Consider the following 21,151-nt stretch of genomic DNA (forward strand, 5'->3'; position numbering starts at 1 on the left):
CTAAAATGTAAGTAAAAGCAAAAGTTAAGTTAAGGCAACTATAACAACTGAATCAACCATATTCAGTGACTTGTACTTTCATACCAGCAACCATTGGAATCACATCTTCAAACAGGTGGACGTCTCACTTTACAACCAAAGTCTTGCCCCGTTCCCCGTACCTGGCTAACTGAGTTAGCCGGATAATTTTCAGCATAGCTTGACTTAAGCCAGACCTTTCTGTTCCCCGAAGTCGGATTTTCTAAATCACCATGGTAACAGATCAGAAAGTTTGAACCTGGTCCGGAGCAGGGTTAAGTTCAGTTAGCTGGATGAACCATGGCCACGCCCCCGCAAAGAAATGCCAGCTCGCTTCCTGAAATATTTCTCACAGTCTAGATCCCATTATACCATTCTGAATTATGTTTTTGTGCTTCGTTTTCCTAGAGGGGGCTTTTGAAATGTATAATAATAGAACTAAATGCTGATAATAAATCATATTCAGCCTATAGATTTACTTTGTCCTAAATAAAATAATGCACGTCATATACGGCGCTCGGAGTCGCGATACACGCTGCATGTGGTTATTTTAATAACTGCGCATTGCAAATGTGAATCCCGTAGGGATATTTTTAATTAATGAAACCTATCGGCCGTTTGGCTCTGATTAGTTTCATATATTCTCCGCTGTAGATTTGCTTAACGGAGCGCCCGGATTGTGTTTCATTCAAGCATAAAATTGAAGTGTCTATGCATGGATTGTGGTTTTTGTGGATTATGAATTACGAGGAATCTGAGGATTGTTGAATTGTATCATCACTCACACGTTATTGTGATATTGTAACTGGGATTAAAATGTCTGATGAGATGCGCTGTTTGACGGATTTGAGCAATTGAATGAGCCGTTGACGTCACATTAATGCATTTGAGAATAAAGAGATAAAACTTCATTCAAAAGAAAATTTTCTAAACACGGGTCTCTTGTCCATTGATGGATACACAATGAATATAACCCATCTGGCACAGTGGTGCAACGGCTAGTGCTCACTCCTGTCAAGCGGACGACCCGAGTTCGAAACCCCGCGTTTCCAATTTAATTTTTTTGGAATATAATATTAATGAATATACGCAAAAGTAGCCTAGTTTTAAGTTAAAATATTATAAATCTACATGCATTGAGGATGTCATTCTTTATATAGCTCTCAACGTGCACCAAATTGAAGTATTTACATTGCAAAAAGAAAAAGAAAACTAGAAGAAGGGGGATTCGAACGCGGGTCGTCCGCGTGAAAGGAAAAATGACCAACCATCACACCACGGTGCCAGACAAATGAAACATCAACCATACATCCATCAATGGATAAGAGCCGTATCCTTATTCTGAAACTGTTGAACAAATTATTTTCGCTAGCAAGATCTCATTTGATTATCCATTCCATAAACCTACTGCCAGCAGGCACGTTTAAATAAATATAATCTGATTGATTGGGGTAATGAGGGACTTAAAATTAGCCTATAGATTATGCATTTAACTTGTCGGCGAGGCTATTGAGCCGTACTGCAATCTGTTAATAAAGTTTTAAATCAATCAATCAATCAATGCCGTTAGAAAATCAGGATTTCTGCTATCGACACTTGCTGTCTTTTCAGCTGAGGCGGGCGCGCGCAATTATCCTGGGTCTCAAGTCTGGTTCAAATGAACAAGACTGAATCCACCTTCGAGGAACAGGAAAATCCCGGATTCAAACATCGGGTTAATTGAATCTGGATAATGGGACTCTTGATCGACTTAGTTGAACCAGCAGAGACAGCATATACACAGAGCTGATACAGAATGTATACTGTACATATATAGAAGACATATAAGTATACAGTATGTAACCTATGTATCTGATGTATATTATAATAATTATTATTATTATTAATAATAATAATAATAATAATAATAATAATAATAATAATAATAATAATAATAATAATAATAATAATAATAATAATAATAATAATAATAATAATAATAATAATAATAATAATAATAATAATAATAATAATAATAATAATAATAATAATAATAATAATAATAATAATAATAATAATAATAATAATAATAATAATAATAATAATAATAATAATAATAATAATAATGATGTTTATTTTAAGTGATGTTATTTTTGCCTGTTGTGTGTAATATTATATAGGTTGTGTATGTTTCTTTTTAATTTTTTATCTGGACCATCAGTCTGTATTAAAGTTTTAATTGAATTGAGTTGATAATAATAATAATAATAATAATAATAATAATAATAATAATAATAATAATAATAATAATAATAATAATAATAATAATAATAATAATAATAATAATAATAATAATAATAATAATAATAATAATAATAATAATAATAATAATAATAATAATAATAATAATAATAATAATAATGATGATGATGATGATAATAATAATAATAATAATAATAATAATAATAATAATAATAATAATAATAATAATAATAATAATAATAATAATAATAATAATAATAATAATAATAATAATAATAATAATAATAATAATAATAATAATAATAATAATAATAATAATAATAATAATAATACTAATAATAATAATAATAATAATAAATGTTATTTGTATAGCACCTTTCATACATTGTAGCCCAAAGTGCTTCACAGCAGTGATGTAGATATAAAATAGACATAGGCATAAAATGTGCATAGAATTGGCATAAATATACAGGCATAACATTTGCAGAGAATTGTCAAAACAAAAGCAAGGCATAATGTGTAGACATAAAATATGTATAAAATAGACAGAATAAAAGCAGCGCAATAATCACTCTCATTTACAGTTCAATGATCATGAAAATAGACATACAATTAGTATAGAATAATAATGATACAATAAGTATATTACAGTATGTACTCAGGAATACACTGTACTATGTATAGTATGTATACCGATATAATAATAATAATACCTTTATTTGTATAGCACCTTTCATACAGGGGATTGCAGTTCAAAGTGCTTTACATCAGTAAGAAGAAATAAGACACCATCAGTGTAAAACAAGCAGCAAGAGCAAAGCATAAAGTGGGATAAAATAATGCAGATATATTAATAAAATCATATCAGAACCTCACGTTCCAATAGGCGTTCTATTGATATGTATCGTGTATGTATGTAAATATATGTTCATGTTGTTTATGTGTATAAACATGTGAGGAAACGTATGATTATATTTGTTTGTTTTTATTTTGATATTTTCTGGCGCTGTCTAACAGCGTATTTGTTCTTGTGTATTCGTGGGGGAGAAGAGAAAGCCCTGTGTACCTGGTGGGCTCATCGAAGAACATGACAGGGGGGTTGTTGACCAGCTCCAGGGCGATGGCCAGTCTCTTACACTGCCCTCCTGACAGCGAGATGGTCCTGGTCTGGGCACACTCCTGAAGACCCAGAGCGATCAGGATCTCATCCACCTTAATCAAATCAAATAGATTTCAAATCAAATCAAATGTATTTTTAAGGCCCAACAACATACGTTAATGTCTTCTTTAAACAAGTCAAGAAGAAACATCACAATAAATCAAGAACAAAACAAAAACACCATGAAGTCCAAAACATTTTAAATAAATGAATGCAACACTCCCAGACATAATAATAATAATAATAATAATAATAATAATAATAATAATAATAATAATAATAATAATAATAATAATAATAATAATAATAATAATAATAATAATATAATGTCCTTTGAGGACACTCAAGGTCGCTGTACAACAATTAAAAACAGTTCATTAACAATCACAATACATTTTAAAATATAAATACAATCAATTAATACAATAAATAATACAATAAAATACAATCAATAAAAAAAATATAAATCAGATATACGCCTGCCTAAACAGGTGGGTTTTGAGGTGGGTTTTAAATGGGATGATGGAGTCAATGTTCCTGATGTCGGGGGGGAGGGAGTTCCAGAGGCGGGGGGCATGCTCTTGACCCCATGGTGGACAGACGGGCTGGGGGGACGGTCAGGTTGATGGAGGAGGCAGACCTGAGGGACCGAGTGGGAATGTTGATGTGGAGGTCGGACAGGTATGGAGGGGCGAGGTTGTGGATGGCCTTGCATGTATGGAGGAGGATCTTGTAATCAATGCAGTGTTTAATGGGAAGCCAGTGTAGTTGGCGTAGGACAGGGGTGATGTGACTGATGACATACCCCACGCGAAGGTAAGGAAAAACTCACTAAAACCTATCAATAACTCGCTAGACATCTTTAAAAGACAGCTTAAAACCTATCTCTTTGCTCTGCATTTCACTGATAGATATCTGCTACCACCTAGTGGCAAGAGGAAACATCAGGGATATCCTGACACAACTTGTATTTACCTGCACTATTCTTACCCTGCCTACTCTTATACACTGCCTATCAAATTCATGTGTCGGTTATTGCACTTTTTACTTCTTACTGATGACTATTTTTAAACTGAATCATTTTAAACTATTTTTATTATTTGCTAGATCCAAATGTGAAACACTGTGATTATTTGTATTACTGAATAGAGAGCCTATTAGGATGCTAGATCCTAATGTGAAACACTGTGATTTGCCATACCTTGCTATGCTCGCTCATGCCTGTATTTTTTATGTCCGTTCTATTTTATAATTTTTTGACTATTTTTAAACTGAATCATTTTAAACTATTTTTACTATTTGTGTTACTGAAAACTGTAAGCGGAGAGCCTATTGGGATGCTAGATCCTAATGTGAAACACTGTGATTTGCCATACCTTGCTACCTGTCTATCTTTTTTATGCTCGCTTATGCCTGTATTTTTTACTGTTGTGAAGCACTTTGAACTGCAACCTCTGTATGAAAAGTGCTATACAAATAAAGTTATTATTATTATTATAATAGAAAATAAATGCACCATAGGCAATGTGGAGGAGAGAAACCTTATAGAAGGGCCGTTCAAGGGGGGGATCTCCCTTCTTAGATGCCGTGATAGTAGTGTTGCAATAAAACAGGCGAGACAGTTGGTAAGCATGCACACATATGTGTAATGAAACACAGATAAGTGCATGCAATAGCAACTGAACATTTTGAAAGATTGAAAAATAGAGCTGATGGCGGATCTATTTGAAGCATGGAGGTGGCGCAGAGAGGGTTGCATCCTCCCGGTCATCATCACCTGAGACACAAACGCCGATAAATATGGACCGGGGAGGTACATCGCATTTTAAACATCACCATGACGTTTTCTTTATGGTTAAAGGTGCTACAATATAGATAACATTTTTATGTAGAGTAACCATTTGAAAATAATAATGATATCCACAGAGCTTTTAGAAAGGTGCATAAAACAAAGAAATTATCGATTAATAAATGTATTGTTTAACACTTTGAGCGCCGCGCTGTTTGGTTAATTTACCTTTAGAATGCCAGCCTTTCTAGTAGTTTCCGTGGTCGTTGCACTATGTTTGCGAAGCTGTGTTTGTGTTCTGTATTATAGCTGTAGAGACACGGTGTGGCCCATTTCGACAAACATTACTTGTAGTCCAGCATGGGAATAATAGTTTGTTTCCACACGCTGTAGTTTGTAGTTTATTACACGCTAAACATCACGCATTTCCAAGATACTGTAATAGTCTTTTTTCATAGATCGTGAGATAAAACATGTTATGTGCAATAAGCCCAAACCGTTCTGGCTGATCCCCTGAAATCCCGAATACTCCCATATCAAAGGTATATGACTTGTATATATATCATCACAAAATCAATTTAACTCAAAACTATGATCACGTTTGCCAAGCATGTTTTTCGTCCGTTGAAACACAGAACTGTGATCGTTAGAAAAACACCTTTTTTAGATTAGGTAAAATAGACGTAGAATGTACCTTACCTTAGCCAGAAGGTATTCCAAAAGAATAATTCCAAGTGATCGCATCGCCATCGCGATTACCAGTCTATACACGTTTCGATGGTCAAATTCGCTTATGCAACGGAATCCCGAGGCGAGGACTGTGAATTTCTCTCCCAGGAGAAGGAGTGGCCACTCGCGAGGAGAAACTGAAAGTGAAGCTGACTATCAGCCCAGAGCCCCATGCAGTTCAGACACGGGACGATACTGCCATCTGGTGATAGTCGATCAGAATGCAGTTCCAATGTGTCGGGACGTGCCTAAATGATGCAGATCGCTCTGGGCAACTGTGTAGAGCGGGGGTAAAAGTAAACAGATCAAACGATCCAAAAACTACTTTTTACGTTTATGGCACTCAACGATCGGCGCCCAGAAACGTAAAAAGCCGTTTATGGCACATAATGTGTTAAAAGGTTTTTGCGGGTCCAAATTTAATGTTGTTGTTTACGTGTCGCCTACATGTACCCCTCCCTACTTCCCATTTCCCCACAATGAATGCACCTGATTGGATACACATGCTGGTATACATGATGTGTGCGACATCTAGTGGCTGAATGTTATCTATAGCACCTTTAACTGTTCTTGGACGCATGACTTTGACTATACAGATTGTTATTTGTGACTTTGACAATAGATCCCTGCATCTCAATGAGGGTAAAGGTGTAGAGATGCTGCTGATAAATTCTTAGTAGTTTATTGATTTATTTGGTAGAGAAGCCAATTTGTTATTCAATATAGAACAATTTTTGAAGGGTTTGATGAACACCTGGAGTGCATCTTTAAAGGGACCAATACACACACATGAGCACCAGGGGCGGATTTAGGATTGTAGGAGATCCGGGGCTTAGCCCAGATGGGCCCCCCCCCCCTTTTTTTTTTCTTTTTTTTTTTTAAATTTTTTTTTAGTTTTTGGGCAGGCAAGGGGTGGTTTGGAGGGGGTCCGGCACAACCCCCTCCACGACAGATTTTTTTTGAATTTAATGAACCTGTACGTGCAATTTCCTGCAATATAGAGCCTTCAATCTTGACCAATAAAGCTGCTCTTTTCACTATAAAACTCAGTTAACCATAACGTAGTTATGGTTAGATTTATATATTGGGGGGGGATATATCATATTTTTCATATAATCAAAAAGTGGTGGAGCAAGATCATACCTTTGCTCCCCCAAGTTCAATAGTGGGAGAGCAGAGATGCTCCGAATGCTCTTATGGCCAGGCGTCTATGATTCACTGATACAAAGTAAAATAGTGCAGTGCAATAAAATAGTTAGTCAAATAGAACAAAATAATGCAATAGTGCATTGCAATAAAATAGTTATCATCGTATTTTTTCGGGAGGCCGGTAAGGAGTGCATTACAGTAGTCGAGTTGGCTTGAGATAAAGGCATGGATCTGGTTTTCAGCGTCCTTTTGATTTATAAATGGCCGTACTTTAGCTATGTTTCTAAGGTGGAAGAATTAAGTTTTTGTCAACTTGTTGATTGTGATTTAAAGCTTAGGTCTGAGTCTACCATAACACCAAGACTTAACTCACTCAAATACAGTTAGCAGCTGGATAGACCACAGATGGAAATTAGCTTCTGCTAAATCTGGTGCAAACATATTTTCATGTAACAATGATGAATTGTAAAAAAAAAATAAAAAATAAAAAACATTTATTTTATTTTTTTTTAAATAGATTCGGGGCTTTTCAGAATACATCCGGGGCTTGAGCCCAGGTAGCCACCCCCTAGCTCCGCCCCTGATGAGCACACACACAACACACACACTGTATATGCTCACACACTAAGCAGTCACTTTAGCATGAACACACACACACACACACACACACACACACACACACACACACACACACACACACACATGCTGCACACGCCCACACTCAACGGTCACTCAACGGTCAAAGATTTTGTATAGTAAACAGAAGTGTTGAATATAGAGGGTGTATGTGGTTGTAACTGACTGTAATTGCTCTCTACTGCCCTCATGACTGCATGTATATCTGTGTCCACTGGAGGGCGCTGTAGGCGGAGCGTCTACTGTCTACACCAGGTTGGGACTATATAAACCTTGGTTCCCTCCTACAGTTCCTTCTTGTCACTTCTACCCCTCCCTGAGAGGAGATCATATGTGCTGCTGTATTATGAGACTACATGATAAATAAACCGCTGCCAGCAGAGCGAGGCCAAAGATAGAATACCATGCCTCTTGTATACATTATTGTCGCCCCATTGCCAAATCTGTTAACAAGAAGGATATAGCAAGCTAGCATAAAGACACATAGTATAACTGTAGATTGTACAGCATAGCATTGTATAGTAGTGTACATAAGACCCAGTGCCTCATCCGTAGCTAACTGTGTATTGCACTATCGCAGGACCTTAGCATGTCTTACCATGCTCTTGTAAACTGTATGTACATATACCTGTTATTATTATTACTTGTATTATTGCATTGTATTATTACACATTGCATTATTGCACAAATGTCTTATTCTCATTCCTGTCTTATTACTTGTATTGCACATCGCTGCGGGAATGACCCCCCGCATTTCACTGTATGCTTGTGTAGCACCCTGAATATTCGACTATTATTCAGAAGTGCTGACTTGGCCTTTTATCTCCCCTTTGTGCACAAAGACATGTTAACCAGTTTCCCTTGATATTCTCCTGAACAATGACGCAAGTTTCTCCTTCTCTCACCGGCTGGAATATGGATTATAAACACTAAACTGAATCATATTCAATTCACCCAGTTCTTCCTGTGGGGCTAATTGGCGGTGCCAGCAGGGGGCGGCGGTGGCAGGCGGAGCGCAGGAGGGAGGCGCCCAGGAGAAGCAAGTCAACTGAAACGGAAGTGGAGAGAACCAGCCTCTTTGACGTTGAACATGAACCTGGATGGTCGTGTCGTTGTAGAGCCCCGTAGTGAAGCATGCGGGTGAATGTATTGGATTTGAGTATATTTCGGGTTATATAGTAGAAATATAAGCGTAGTAGCGTGTTGAATATCCCAACGGAATACCCTAGTGATACAGCGAGTTATCCTAGAAGAAAGCGGTATATCAAAGTGGCTAATGTTAACGTTATCCCCTCCAGCGAGGTGCCCCCGGCAAGCGTTGCCTGAAGAGAACTGGTGGTTAGAGGCACCGTGCGTTGTTGCATGTTCGACTAGCAGGAGGGCTGTCTAGGACCCACAGAGTAGCTTCAGTTAAGGTAGCCACCAGATTACCACGTGCGTCAACCCAGCTCGTCGACAGCAGCTTGTCAGCACCGGCAGTCAGCAGCCTGTCAGCGCCGGCAGTCAGCAGCTTCTCAGCACCGGCAGTCAGCAGCCTAGCACGGGAGTTTGTCCCGTCCAGCAGAGGTCGCCATCACCCAGCACGCGCCTCCAGCCCGCTACTGCCCCTCTGCCTAACACAGCTTGCTAGCTCCTGGGACGAGATCGTTCGACGCCATCTTACCACCCGGACTAGTGGTGGTGCGGCGAGGCCGCCATTTTGGTTGAGTACACTGGCACTTCGGTGACCAAGATCCTATCATACATTACACAGTGTGTCGCGGCCTACGGGCGAAGCTAATGGTTGCTAACCACAGTTCATAGGGGTACCCCATAAACATTACATGCCGGCATTAGTTTAGGACTTTTGTTTGGTAAAGTGGGCCCACCCTTTTCATTTCCTTTGAGTGTGATAACGTGTATGTTCCTTAATATTACTTTCCCATCTACTTAACCCTTTCCCTCTTGGAGGTAAACGTAACGCTGCCATATAAGTAAAGCCTTAGAGAGGTATTATTGTTGGTACTAGCCCAGACGTGGGTAATGAGTCAAGTACATTGAAGTCTACAATATCTGGGTCTATTATATTTGGGTCTGCAATACCTGGTTCTATACGGTGTGGGTGTACGGTATAAGTGTCTGCAAGGTATTGAATTACAAGTGAAGTAATAATAGAACTACCTTCCAGTTGACCCATTGCTATTAAATATTTGTAGCTGACCAGTCTCTAAATAACAGTAAAGGATGTAGGTGGGAGTCTTGTGTGCGTGTCAATTCCTGAGCCTTAACATTAACCCTTTTGGTGCGGGTAACGTTAACACACTTAACCCTTTACTACCCAGCTTCCCCTTTCAGCTGTTAAGGTCTTTAATGTCACGAGGGAGGGTACTGCTTGCGGGAGGACCAACAACTTATTTACATATCAGTCACTAGGTGTGGGAGGGTTAACGGAGGTATTGGGGGAAGTGAGAGCAAGTTGGGGAGTACTGCTGACCGCCCCGGAAAGGCGAGGAAGACCAGAGTACCAGACCAGGTTGGTAAATCCCGGGCCCAATCTACTCCCACTGCCGGCTTCCAGTTTGACGCTCCAGGCCCAAAGACGAGGGTGCAGTCAAACGGAGCTCTACTGTGTCCCGCTACCCAGTGACTGTGCACACCCGTTCCCACGAAGCAGGGATAATCCACCCTGCTACACTTGTATGCCGTGACAAATAAAACTCTTGACTTGACTTGACTTAAGAGGGGGCTTAATTAATTGTCAATATGTTATAACTGGCCTCTAAAATGCATGCTAGTATGGATCCACACAGAGGTTTATAATACCATCATCACCAATATCTATCTATCATTGTGATTTTGGAATTAACATAATACCAATTGGAAACATATTGCATAGAATGTATGATGCAAATTGGATTAGAATAGACTATTAGGGATAGAAGCCAAAGAATGAACAAACAAACAAAATAAAATCACTGTGTAAATTATGTAGCCTGCTGGCACTACATCCATACCTTTTAGCATTTTGCATTAAAAAATTTAAGTTTTCATTTTGTACCTCACTGTTTGCATTTTGTACTTAATTTTGTACTTTAGGTTGTACTTTAGTTTGTATATTGTATATTTTGTATAGTGTTTGGACTTTATTCTTTTAACTTACTTTTACTGTATGAAGCACATTATCAGGGGGCTCATACATTTACATTTTTACATTTTGTCATTTAGCTGACGCTTTTATCCAAAGCGACAAGTCAGCTGAGTAACAATGATCAAACAGTGCTGAAACTTGGGTGCTGCAGTATTGAGTGCATAGACTTAAAACATAATATTAGTATAGTAGGAGGAGTGCATGGTAGTATAGGACAGTAAGAAGGTTAGTGTTTTTTTTTTTTTTTCTTATTATATTGATTGAAGAAGTGTGTTTTTAGTCGACAGCGAAAGACAGAACAGAACCAAGCATTTCACTGTAATGTATACTTTATACGTGACAAGTAAAACAAAACTTGAAACTTGAACTTGAGAAGTATTCAAATATCGTTATGCCATCAAATGTTAAAGGAAAAGGTCTAGTTTTTGGAGCCATAGCCTCAAAAATCATATCCGTACAGACGTGAAAATATAGGGAGAGAAGAAAACACACAGTTTTAATGAAAATCAATAACGTCACACTTACGAGTTCCTTCTTCACCTTCATGCTCTCGTTCATCTTCAGATTAGCTGAGACCTGGGGAGAGAGGTGGGATTTAACTGGTGAACACGAGGATTTAACTAGTGAACACAAGGATTTAACTGGTAAACAAGAGGATTTAACTGGTGAACAAGAGGATTTAACTGGTGAACACAAGGATTTAACTGGTGAACATGAGGATTTAACTGGTGAACATGAGGATCTGGTGAACAAGAGGATTCAACTGGTGAACAAGAGGATTTAACTGGTGAACATGAGGATCTGGTGAACAAGAGGATTCAACTGGTGAACACAATGATTTAACTGGTGAACACGAGGATTTAACTGGTGAACACGAGGATTTAACTAGTGAACACAAGGATTTAACTGGTGAACAAGAGGATTTAACTGGTGAACAAGAGGATTTAACGTTAGGTTATGGCTATAACCGAGTTCTGTTAACACTTAGTGAACGCTCAGCGTTTCATGCATAATCTCGCTTCAGCGTATGCACACTGAATAAATTTCAAATGTAACTTTAAATGCCAGCATTCATCTGGCCACATCCCCATCCGCTTACCTACATAAGCAGGGATGGGCCACACATTCATCTCCTTCCCAACAAATTTAATCACAATGAAAAATCAAGGGCCTGCAGCAGCGTCTAGACGCTGAGCGTTCACTAAGTGTTAACAGAACTCGGTTATAGCCATAACCTAACGTTCTGTTCCACACTAGCTCACGCTCAGCGTTTCATGCATAATAGGAGCTGAGCGGGAGCTAGAAGCTCGACAAATGTACCCTGCTGAGGCCCCCCACAACCATCAGACCAGGGAGGGCCGAGCCCCCCCGACCCACCCTAATGGAGGGCACCCCCCCTATTGGTGGCTTCACGGGAGGGCGACGGACCCGACCGTGCGAAGAGGCACTCAAGCAACTTAACACACAGGGTGAGCAGAGCGTGGCTTGACCCCACGACTACACACACGCACAACCCGCATGCCACCCGGGAACGAACGGAGGAAACAACCTCATTACTGCCCCCAGAATCACGGGGTCAAGGGCAAACCCAACCCTGTGGCAAGGCCGTAGCAGCGGAGCGCGAAGGAAGACCCAGACCCACCAAAGGGACTGGACCCCCTGGAACGGGGGCCCGGAGAAGTCCATGATGCCAGCATCAAGACCCCACCAGGTGGGCACTTAGTGACCCCGCCCCCACATCGCCAGCGTATTCGGACAAAGGCCCCTCAGCCGAGCGGGCCCTGTCCCCCCAATAGTACACCGCCTGGTACACTGACCCTGCAGCACAGGCAGTCAGCATGGCCGTAAGCACACAAAAAGGTTAACCAACGGAAGCAGGCAGCGCACCGGGGAAAAACCAGGCAACAGGCTGTTAACCCTAGCCTGGAGACTGCGGACGAGACAGGCGCCAGAGGGGACAGCTGAACACAGCCGCCCCGGCGGAAGGGGCGTATGCTGGCGTTGTTGCATGACCAAGCCTCCATTCAAAAACCCCCACCCAGAGGGGTTGAGGCAGAGAAGGCTGACATGAGTGGCAGACGTCATGAACATGCAGGGGCATCCTCAAACGGTGAACCCGGGAATTGACACTGCTCCAACACACCAGGGAATCAACCACCTTGGTATTACCCAATGCGGTTGTTGTTCCATAACCCCTCAAGAAAAAAAAGTGTTTCAGTTTTCAAAAAAGGGTTAACCCAGGCCTACGGGTCGACGAAACATTACCTCGGACCGGGCCTGGCGATACGGGAAGCACAGGGTCACCAGAGGAGGTCAAAGACCACCCCAACAGGCCCCTCTTCGCCATGCGTGAGAGAGGAGCGAAAAAGAATGGAGAACCAGCCCCTAAGCACACCGTACTTGGTATTCCCAGGCGGTCTCCCAACCAAGTACTAACCAGGACCAACCCGTGTAGCGGCCGAGATCCGACGAGATCGAGCGTGTACAGGTTGGCATGGCCGTAAGCCATTACGACAGTGCTGAGTAAAAACGTACCCAACCAGGGTCTCCATAGCGCTTAACCCTGTGACACCCGGACCGACCTGGCATTTTTCCCCCTGAAAAAAGCCCAAGTCCCTCAGGGTACCAGAACAGCAGATCTGCATCCCCGGCGGACAACGGGTTCAACTGATCCGGACCAGCGTGACCAGAACCAGTCCCGTGCCCTAACCACGCCGACATGCCTACTCCAGGAGAAAGGGCAGATATGCGTGTCGATCTTAACATGAAAAGAAGGCGCCACCCAGACGTTCGGGCGAACCGCGCCTGGTGGCCCACCCCAAGGGCGTGAGACCCCTCTACATATGTTCAGATCCATTCCGTCATCATCCCCCAGACATGAACGAGAATCCGTCGATAACCAACCCAGGTCGTGGGATGTGGTCGTCGGAAGAGGAAAAACCCCCGTCGTCGCTTTATAAAAACGCTGTTTTAACCACAAGCAACCAAGGCGTGCCAGTCAGTCGCCTGTTTACAGCGAGCTAGCACTATACGTGCGTCGGGACACACCCCCATCAATGAACAGGCTATTTAGACCTGTCATTGAATCCCCAAGGCGCCCAGGGGAACGACAAGAGGGGTGTGACACTTCCTAACTCCAACACTTTTTGAATAGAAAAGAAGGAAGCATCAACAGTATGTATCCCAGTCTACACAGCCGGGGGTAAAAATTTTTCACATTTTTACATCCCACCATCCTCCCATAGGAAGGAGACGGGGATCCCCAGAGAGACTTCCCACGCGAGCTGTACAGATTGAAACGAATATATTGCACCTTGAGCCATGTAAAAAATTGGTTTTAGGGCTCTCCGGGGAAGAGGCACTGAACCCATACACACTCAATAATCGAATTGAATCGAATACATATACAATAGAATAGGACACCTTCTAGAGGGTCCACTCACTTTGACAATCTGAGGAGAAAGGCTCTGTACTCTGATGGAGGCTCCCTCACATGGAAGAAGGAGTCCGAACTCACAGAAGGCCCGAATAGGCGCTTGGTGAGGAGGAGCCCTGACCACCCCCCTGAAACAGATCCATCACATGGACCTGAACAGCACACGGAAGTCCTACCAACAGAGACGTGCACGGTGACGTACTCTATGGCGGGGGAATTTCTGCGGTGCACACGCCCAATATACCAGGCCGTGGGACCAGGAGGCTCCCTCCCCATTTTACCCTTAATACGGCCAGTTAAAACAGGAAAACCTGTTAATATGTGAACACTGTTCATTGTCATCACAGGCTGAGAAAAGAACATTCTCTTACTCACTTGTCACTAAGCATAGCTTCATAGGTTAGTTACCTTAGTTGTGAGTACACGGTACATATAAACACACATGATGTTTCTCACACAACAACCAGATCATTTTCACATCTGTAACAAACCGATTTGCACGGAGAAGCTAACTGCCAGTGACAAAGACAGTTCACACATAACTCGCGTCGTATCCTAAATGCATTGCAGCAACACGCGTTTTGGGAAAACATTGTTATTCACAAAACATTTAGAAAAGTAAAACCAGAAGACGCGTTATAAGGTCTGGTCAAACCTTGTCCTACCCGGAACGTAGATCAGCGAAGTGCAGACTCAAGACCCCGTAGACAACACAGCCGATCCTGTGTTGCTCGAACTGGGCAGCGTCGTCGCTCCAACCAGTCGCTACAGTCCTCTTTGTTGACGCAATCCCCGTCCAGGCTCAGGGCAGGGTCGACGAACATCCCCTGTCAAGGATGACGTCGTAGTCAAGAGTGTAAAACATGTTATAATCAAAGCACGTTCAACAGAGTAGCATTAAGCTAACGGCCGCTCCAACCGTTCGGGCGCTACTGCCCCTGCTCGCGAGACGCCGAGCTAACGGCGCACGCGACCAGAAGCGAGCTTGCGGCGGCGCGCGAGGAGCTGAAGCTACCCCGCGCCAGGCCTTGGCCTATAGCAGCAAGCTAACGTTACCTAGTGATCACGACATGCTAGCGCCGCAGCTAACAGCTGACTGGCTAACAGTAGGCCCAACCTAAGTAGGCCATGCAGCGATCCCAGCAGGCTAACACAGCAGCTAACAGCTGACTGGCTAACCGTAAGCTAAGCAGCTATCACCTGAACATGTATACAATGACATAACACTCACCCAGACAGGCCGCCGTTCTGAACCTCTCCTCACTTTTTAAGAGAAAAGAGAAACAAGATGTCAACACTGCTTTACAACGGTGATTTTACCAACACCCGACGGAATCAGCACAATACCAAACTGGCCTGTGTAGCTGACTTGAACATGGATCTGCCGCTATCGCACATCCATGCACATATCTCCTCGTGAAGGAATACTCTCATTTGGATATGAAAGAAGGGGCTTAACACGGGACAGAGAGATATCCACTCGTCCAGAAAACACAGGGATCACCAGTGTTAATGGTCGCGGCCCACTAGTTAAACTAAAATGGCTTCAGACCAAGGTCTTCCGTCGTCTAGGAGACTGAACAAAGGACCCTAGCCTGGGCCCGGTTTTCATAAACATTGTCAATTAGTCCCCATAGCACTAACAGACAAGTGGAGCCTGCCAGCAAAACACTACTCACCCAACCTGGAACGCACCGCTTCTCACAACAGCGGCGCGCCACTACAGTCCCTGCACCGCCGGAGGGTTTCACTCCGTCCAGCCGCATCAAAGAAGACTGTAGCTGGGAGGTATGTAGCGGCGTGAACCCCCAATACGAAACCGGTGGAGTTTGTGGAATGATCACCATCTTCCAGACACTCCAGTACGAAGACAATATCGCCGTATTTTCTCGTTTTAAAATAGTGAGAGAGAAAATAAAGATATGATGTCAACGTATTCTCCTTATTCTCCTTTCCTTAGAGCAATATTTTTCTCCACGTCAAGTGGGCATATGAGCAACACGTTGCTTGTGATGAAATTTGCGAAGGAGATGAGACCCTCACCACCCCAATAACAGCCTGTTTCAGCTGCTGAGGTCAGGCAGACGCCTGCAAATCCCAGCTACTAGGACAGAGCGGCTTAGGCTCAGCTTCTTCCACCAGGCCATCAGAGCCATGAACAATGTACATTGAGTGCTCAGAACATTGAACTGTCCACACACAAGCACACATGAACACACACACGACACGCACACTGTGCACGCTCACACACGAGCAGCCACTTAACACTTTAACATGAGCGGGCACACACTCATGTCGCACACACGCACACTTATGGCCAAAGGAAAGGACACTTTAAATTAGAATAACAGGAACAGTGTATTGCACTACCAAAGCTAACTAGCATGTCACACATGCGCTGTAAATAACTATGTACAGATACCGAGATGTCACTCCATGTTACCTGCTATCTGTTACTGCACAATGTTGTTTCTTCTTTTGATTCTATTATATGTACCACTGTATTGCACATCGTTGCGGGCAAGACCACCCGCATTTCATTGTATACCTGTATGCCGTGACAATTAAAACTCTTGACTTGACTTGACTTGTGTGGCCCATCCCTGCTTATGTAGGTAAGCGGATGGGGGTGTGGCCAGATGAATGCTGGCATTTAAAGGTACATTTGAAATTTATTCAGTGTGCATACGCTGAAGCGAGATTATGCATGAAACGCTGAGCGTGAGCTAGTGTGGAACAGAACTGGTGAACACGAGGATTTAACTGGTGAACATGAGGATTTAACTGGTGAACACGAGGATTTAACTGGTGAACATGAGGATTTAACTGGTGAACAAGATGATTAAACTGGTGAACAAGAGGATTTTGACCTTTCCTGCACATTTTAACTGTTTTTCTTTTTACTTATTTTATTCCAGAATGTATGTTTGTAAGTGCGAATAACAATAAACAAATAAACAAATAAACAAATAAACAAACAAGAGGATTTAACTCTTTTGAACAAGATATTAAATATATATATTTTTTAATGTAGTTTTAGTTTCCAGAGTGGGTTTGCTATTTCTAGTTTAGTTTTTTTTATCGTTTAACATGTTTACGCTTTTATTAGTTTCAGTTAATTTTTTTTTGCTTTTGTAATACTGGGGTATTTGTCAGTGGCAAGATTCAAGAAGTTCAGAATCTGTGTTGTTCAATACAAACTCAACACTGTGTGAAGGAAAATTACTCGCGGTCACGTAGACGTCTCGATGAACATAATACACCAAGATCTCCTCACTGTCATGCATCTCTCTCTCTCTCTCTCTCTCTATCTCTCTCTCTCTCTCTCTCTCTCTCTCTCTCTCTCTCTCTCTCTCTCTCTCTCTCTCTCTCTCTCTCTCTCTCTCTCTCTCTCTCTCTCCAGGTGTGGTGAGTCAGGCCATCAGCTGTTTACTATCCAATCAGCCCTGCCATAAAAGACTGCACAACTCTTCCACCAGATCGTAGACTTACATCCCGTTAGTCGAGTCCTCTGCCTTTTCCATTGAGATACCAGTTGATATGCTGTGCTCTGTCTTGTTTGAGTTGTTACTTTGTTTTTGTGAACCTCCTGAATACCCCGCTTGGTGAACCTCCTGTCTGGTGAACCTCCCGCCTGGTGAACCTCCCGCCTGGTGAACCTCCCGCCTGGTGAACCTCCCGCCTGGTGAACCTCCTGCCTGGTGAACCTCCTGACTACCTCTTTTATTCCATTTAATTTTCTTGTTTAGTTTACCCCTATTCCTAGAATTCCCCTGTTCTAATATTTTGTATAAATAAATGTACCCGCATTTGGGTTTTACTCTGCTCATTCTGTGTCTGTGTTTGGGTTCTGGCTCGTTACACTCGCTGTGTTGACACATTTGACCAATGTGGTTAGTTTAGTTATTTTCTGTTTTTTTCCCTTCCATTTCTCTCCCGAAAGTCTAGTTTGTTGTTTTCTCTCATTTCGGTTAACTACAATAACCTCCACCTCGCACCCATCTTGTGACCTCACCGTCATGGCCCCCCTCAGTCAGAGGTGAGTGTGTTGTGACCTCACCGTCATGGCCTCCCTCAGTCAGAGGTGAGTGTGTTGTGACCTCACCATCATGGCCTCCCTCAGTCAGAGGTAATGTGAGTGTGTTGTGACCTCACCATCATGGCCTCCCTCAGTCAGAGGTGAGTGTGTTGTGACCTCACCATCATGGCCCCCCTCAGTCAGAGGTGAGTGTGTTGTGACCTCACCATCATGGCCTCCCTCAGTCAGAGGTGAGTGTGTTGTAACCTCACCATCATGGCCTCCCTCAGTCAGAGGTGAGTGTGTTGTGACCTCACCATCATGGCCTCCCGCGTGGTCAGAGGTAATGTGAGTGTGTTGTGACCTCACCATCATGGCCTCCCGCGTGGTCAGGTGAGGCAGCAGCATGTCGTCCTGCATGATGTAGCAGGACATCTTCCTGAAGTTGCTCAGGTTGCGCCGCCGTCCGTTCACCAGGATCTGACCCTTCATCCCCGTCTGCCTGCTCAGACAGACCGGCTTATAGTTACATATATATATATTTCCACCCATATGTACTTTTCTTTTCTGTACTCCAAGTTTGCCATCCAACCAGAGTGTAACAGTAAAGTGCAATATACAATGTACAGGTGATTAAACTGGGTATAAAATATATATAAATTAGTACTACCGAGTATTAGTGCTAATCAGATGCATGTACAGAGTTCTAACATTAATATGCACTAATATTGACACAGGTATAAAGACACTGGTAGTAAGTCGTACTGGCTATAGATATAGGTATAGTATATCTACAGATGTGTAAAAGTTATTCAGTATGCAGGCATGTAGAAAGATATATATATATATATATATATATATATATATATATATATATATATATATATATATATATATATATATATATATATATTACACAGTGAGAATACAAATTAAAAATAATATATACAGCATTATTTTGCATGCTATCATACAGAGTTGTATGGGTTATATGCAGGTATATAAGTAGGTATATAGAAGGATTATTATACAGGTATATTTGACATATATATACAGTATGTGTGTAAAAAGCCTGTTCAGTCCAGCCGATCCCAGCCCAGAGAAGGACTCACCTGTATCCAGCCAGGATGTTCATCAGGGTGGACTTCCCAGCTCCAGAGGGCCCCATGATGCCAACCAGCTCCCTGTTGTTGAATCTCCCCGAGACACACTTGAGCAGCTCTTTGTAGCCTGAAGAAGAGCAACAACCAACACAACCAGTCACAATACTACACAAATCAAATCAAATCAAATCAAATTTATTTGTAAGGCCCGACAACACACGTTAATGTTCCCATGTGTTACGATTCCTGGAACGTTTCGTTGGCATGACCAGGGGCGGATTTAGGATCGTAGGAGATCCGGGGCTTAGCCCAGATAGATTTTTTTTACTTATACCACCACATTGAAAGTGTTAATATGCATCTTTGTTTACGGTTTGATTATCACTGATACAAAGTAAAATAGTGCAGTGCAATAAAATAGTTAGTAAAATAGAATAAAATAATGCAATAGTGCATTGCAATAAAATAGTTATCATCGTATTTTTTCGGGAGGCCGGTAAGGAGTGCATTACAGTAGTCGAGTCGGCTTGAGATAAAGGCATGGATCTGGTTTTCAGCATCCTTTTGATTTATAAATGGCCGTACTTTGCTATGTTTCTAAGGTGGAAGAATTAAGTTTTTGTCAACTTGTTGATTGTGATTTAAAGCTTAGGTCTGAGTCTACCATAACACCAAGACTTAACTCACTCAAATACAGTTAGCAGCTGGATAGACTACAGATGGAAATTAGCTTCTGCTAAATCTGGTGCAAACATATTTTCATGTAACAATGATTAATTGTCAAAAAAATATTATATATTTTTTTCTTTTTTCTTTTTGGAAAATAGATTCAGGGCTTTTCAGAAAACATTCGGGGCTTGAGGAAACTCAAAACCCACCTATACCGCCTGGCCTTCCCTGACTCACTTTGACTCTTGCCTTGCTTGTTGACATGTTGTTTTGTTTCCTTTTCTATCCGTTGGTTGTTTTTATTTTCTGTTTATTCTATACTTTTCTTTGTTCTTAGCTATGTAAAGCACTTTGATTGATGTTAGGCAGGGACTACAGATGAAAACTAGCTCATTAGCTCATTCTGGCACATTTACATTGATGTGGAAACTGAAGATGTTGATTAATGTGCACTGTCCCTGGGTAATTTTTTTTAAATAAACGTAAACTTAAACTTGTCGCCTTGGATAAGAGCGTCGGCTAAATGACAAAATGTAAAATGTAAGCGGCGTGTGTTACCTCTTCTCTGCCAGCAGGGGCCCTGGCGGATGGTGTAGGAGAGGTCGGTGAACTCCAGGTCCACGCCGGAGCGGCGGGGTAGGTGGGAGAAGCGCTGGGCCTCCGTGATGTGGTTCTCCACCTTCTTGAGGTGTGTGAGCAGGGGCTCCTGGGGGGGCTTGGGGGTCTCTTCCATGGGGATGGTCACGGAGGCGACCGGCCCCGGCGGCTCCAGAGACCTCTCAGCCATGTCGGCAGATGCTGCGGGGAGGAGGAGGACCACACGTTAAATCAAATCAAAACGGGGTGCCCTCCGGGAGGGGGGGGGGTGCGAGCTGGAGCATAAGTGTGTAGGTTTTTAGATAACAGGTATTAAGGGTATATCCTATATATGACAATTAACTAAAATGTGATTTCATTGGATGTGCACTGTCAACTAATGCTTGTGTATCTTATCGTGTGTTGTCATGTTTGTTTATATGTTTGTTTAAAAAAAATTATAAAAAAATAAAATACAAAAAAACGGGGTGCCCTCGTGGC

The 21,151-nt window shown here is 42.0% G+C and overlaps 1 protein-coding gene across 1 annotated transcript in view; it reads right to left on the reverse strand.

Annotated features, from left to right (window-relative positions):
- Nucleotides 1-20,861, reverse strand: part of LOC311233615 (ATP-binding cassette sub-family G member 4-like) — a gene marked incomplete at both ends in the record, with an annotated part of 93,849 nt that extends 72,988 nt beyond the window's left edge. The window contains 5 exons of the mRNA XM_084320582.1: nt 3,326-3,471; nt 11,374-11,424; nt 18,672-18,804; nt 19,415-19,532; nt 20,633-20,861. Of these exons, the coding sequence (XP_084176708.1) occupies nt 3,326-3,471; nt 11,374-11,424; nt 18,672-18,804; nt 19,415-19,532; nt 20,633-20,861 (677 nt within the window). The remainder of the gene's footprint in view (nt 1-3,325; nt 3,472-11,373; nt 11,425-18,671; nt 18,805-19,414; nt 19,533-20,632) is intronic.
- Between the last annotated feature and the right edge of the window lie 290 nt (nt 20,862-21,151).

Source organism: Notolepis coatsorum (assembly GCF_963971535.1).
Source record: "Notolepis coatsorum genome assembly, chromosome: 8".
Classification (NCBI taxonomy): domain Eukaryota; kingdom Metazoa; phylum Chordata; class Actinopteri; order Aulopiformes; family Paralepididae; genus Notolepis; species Notolepis coatsorum.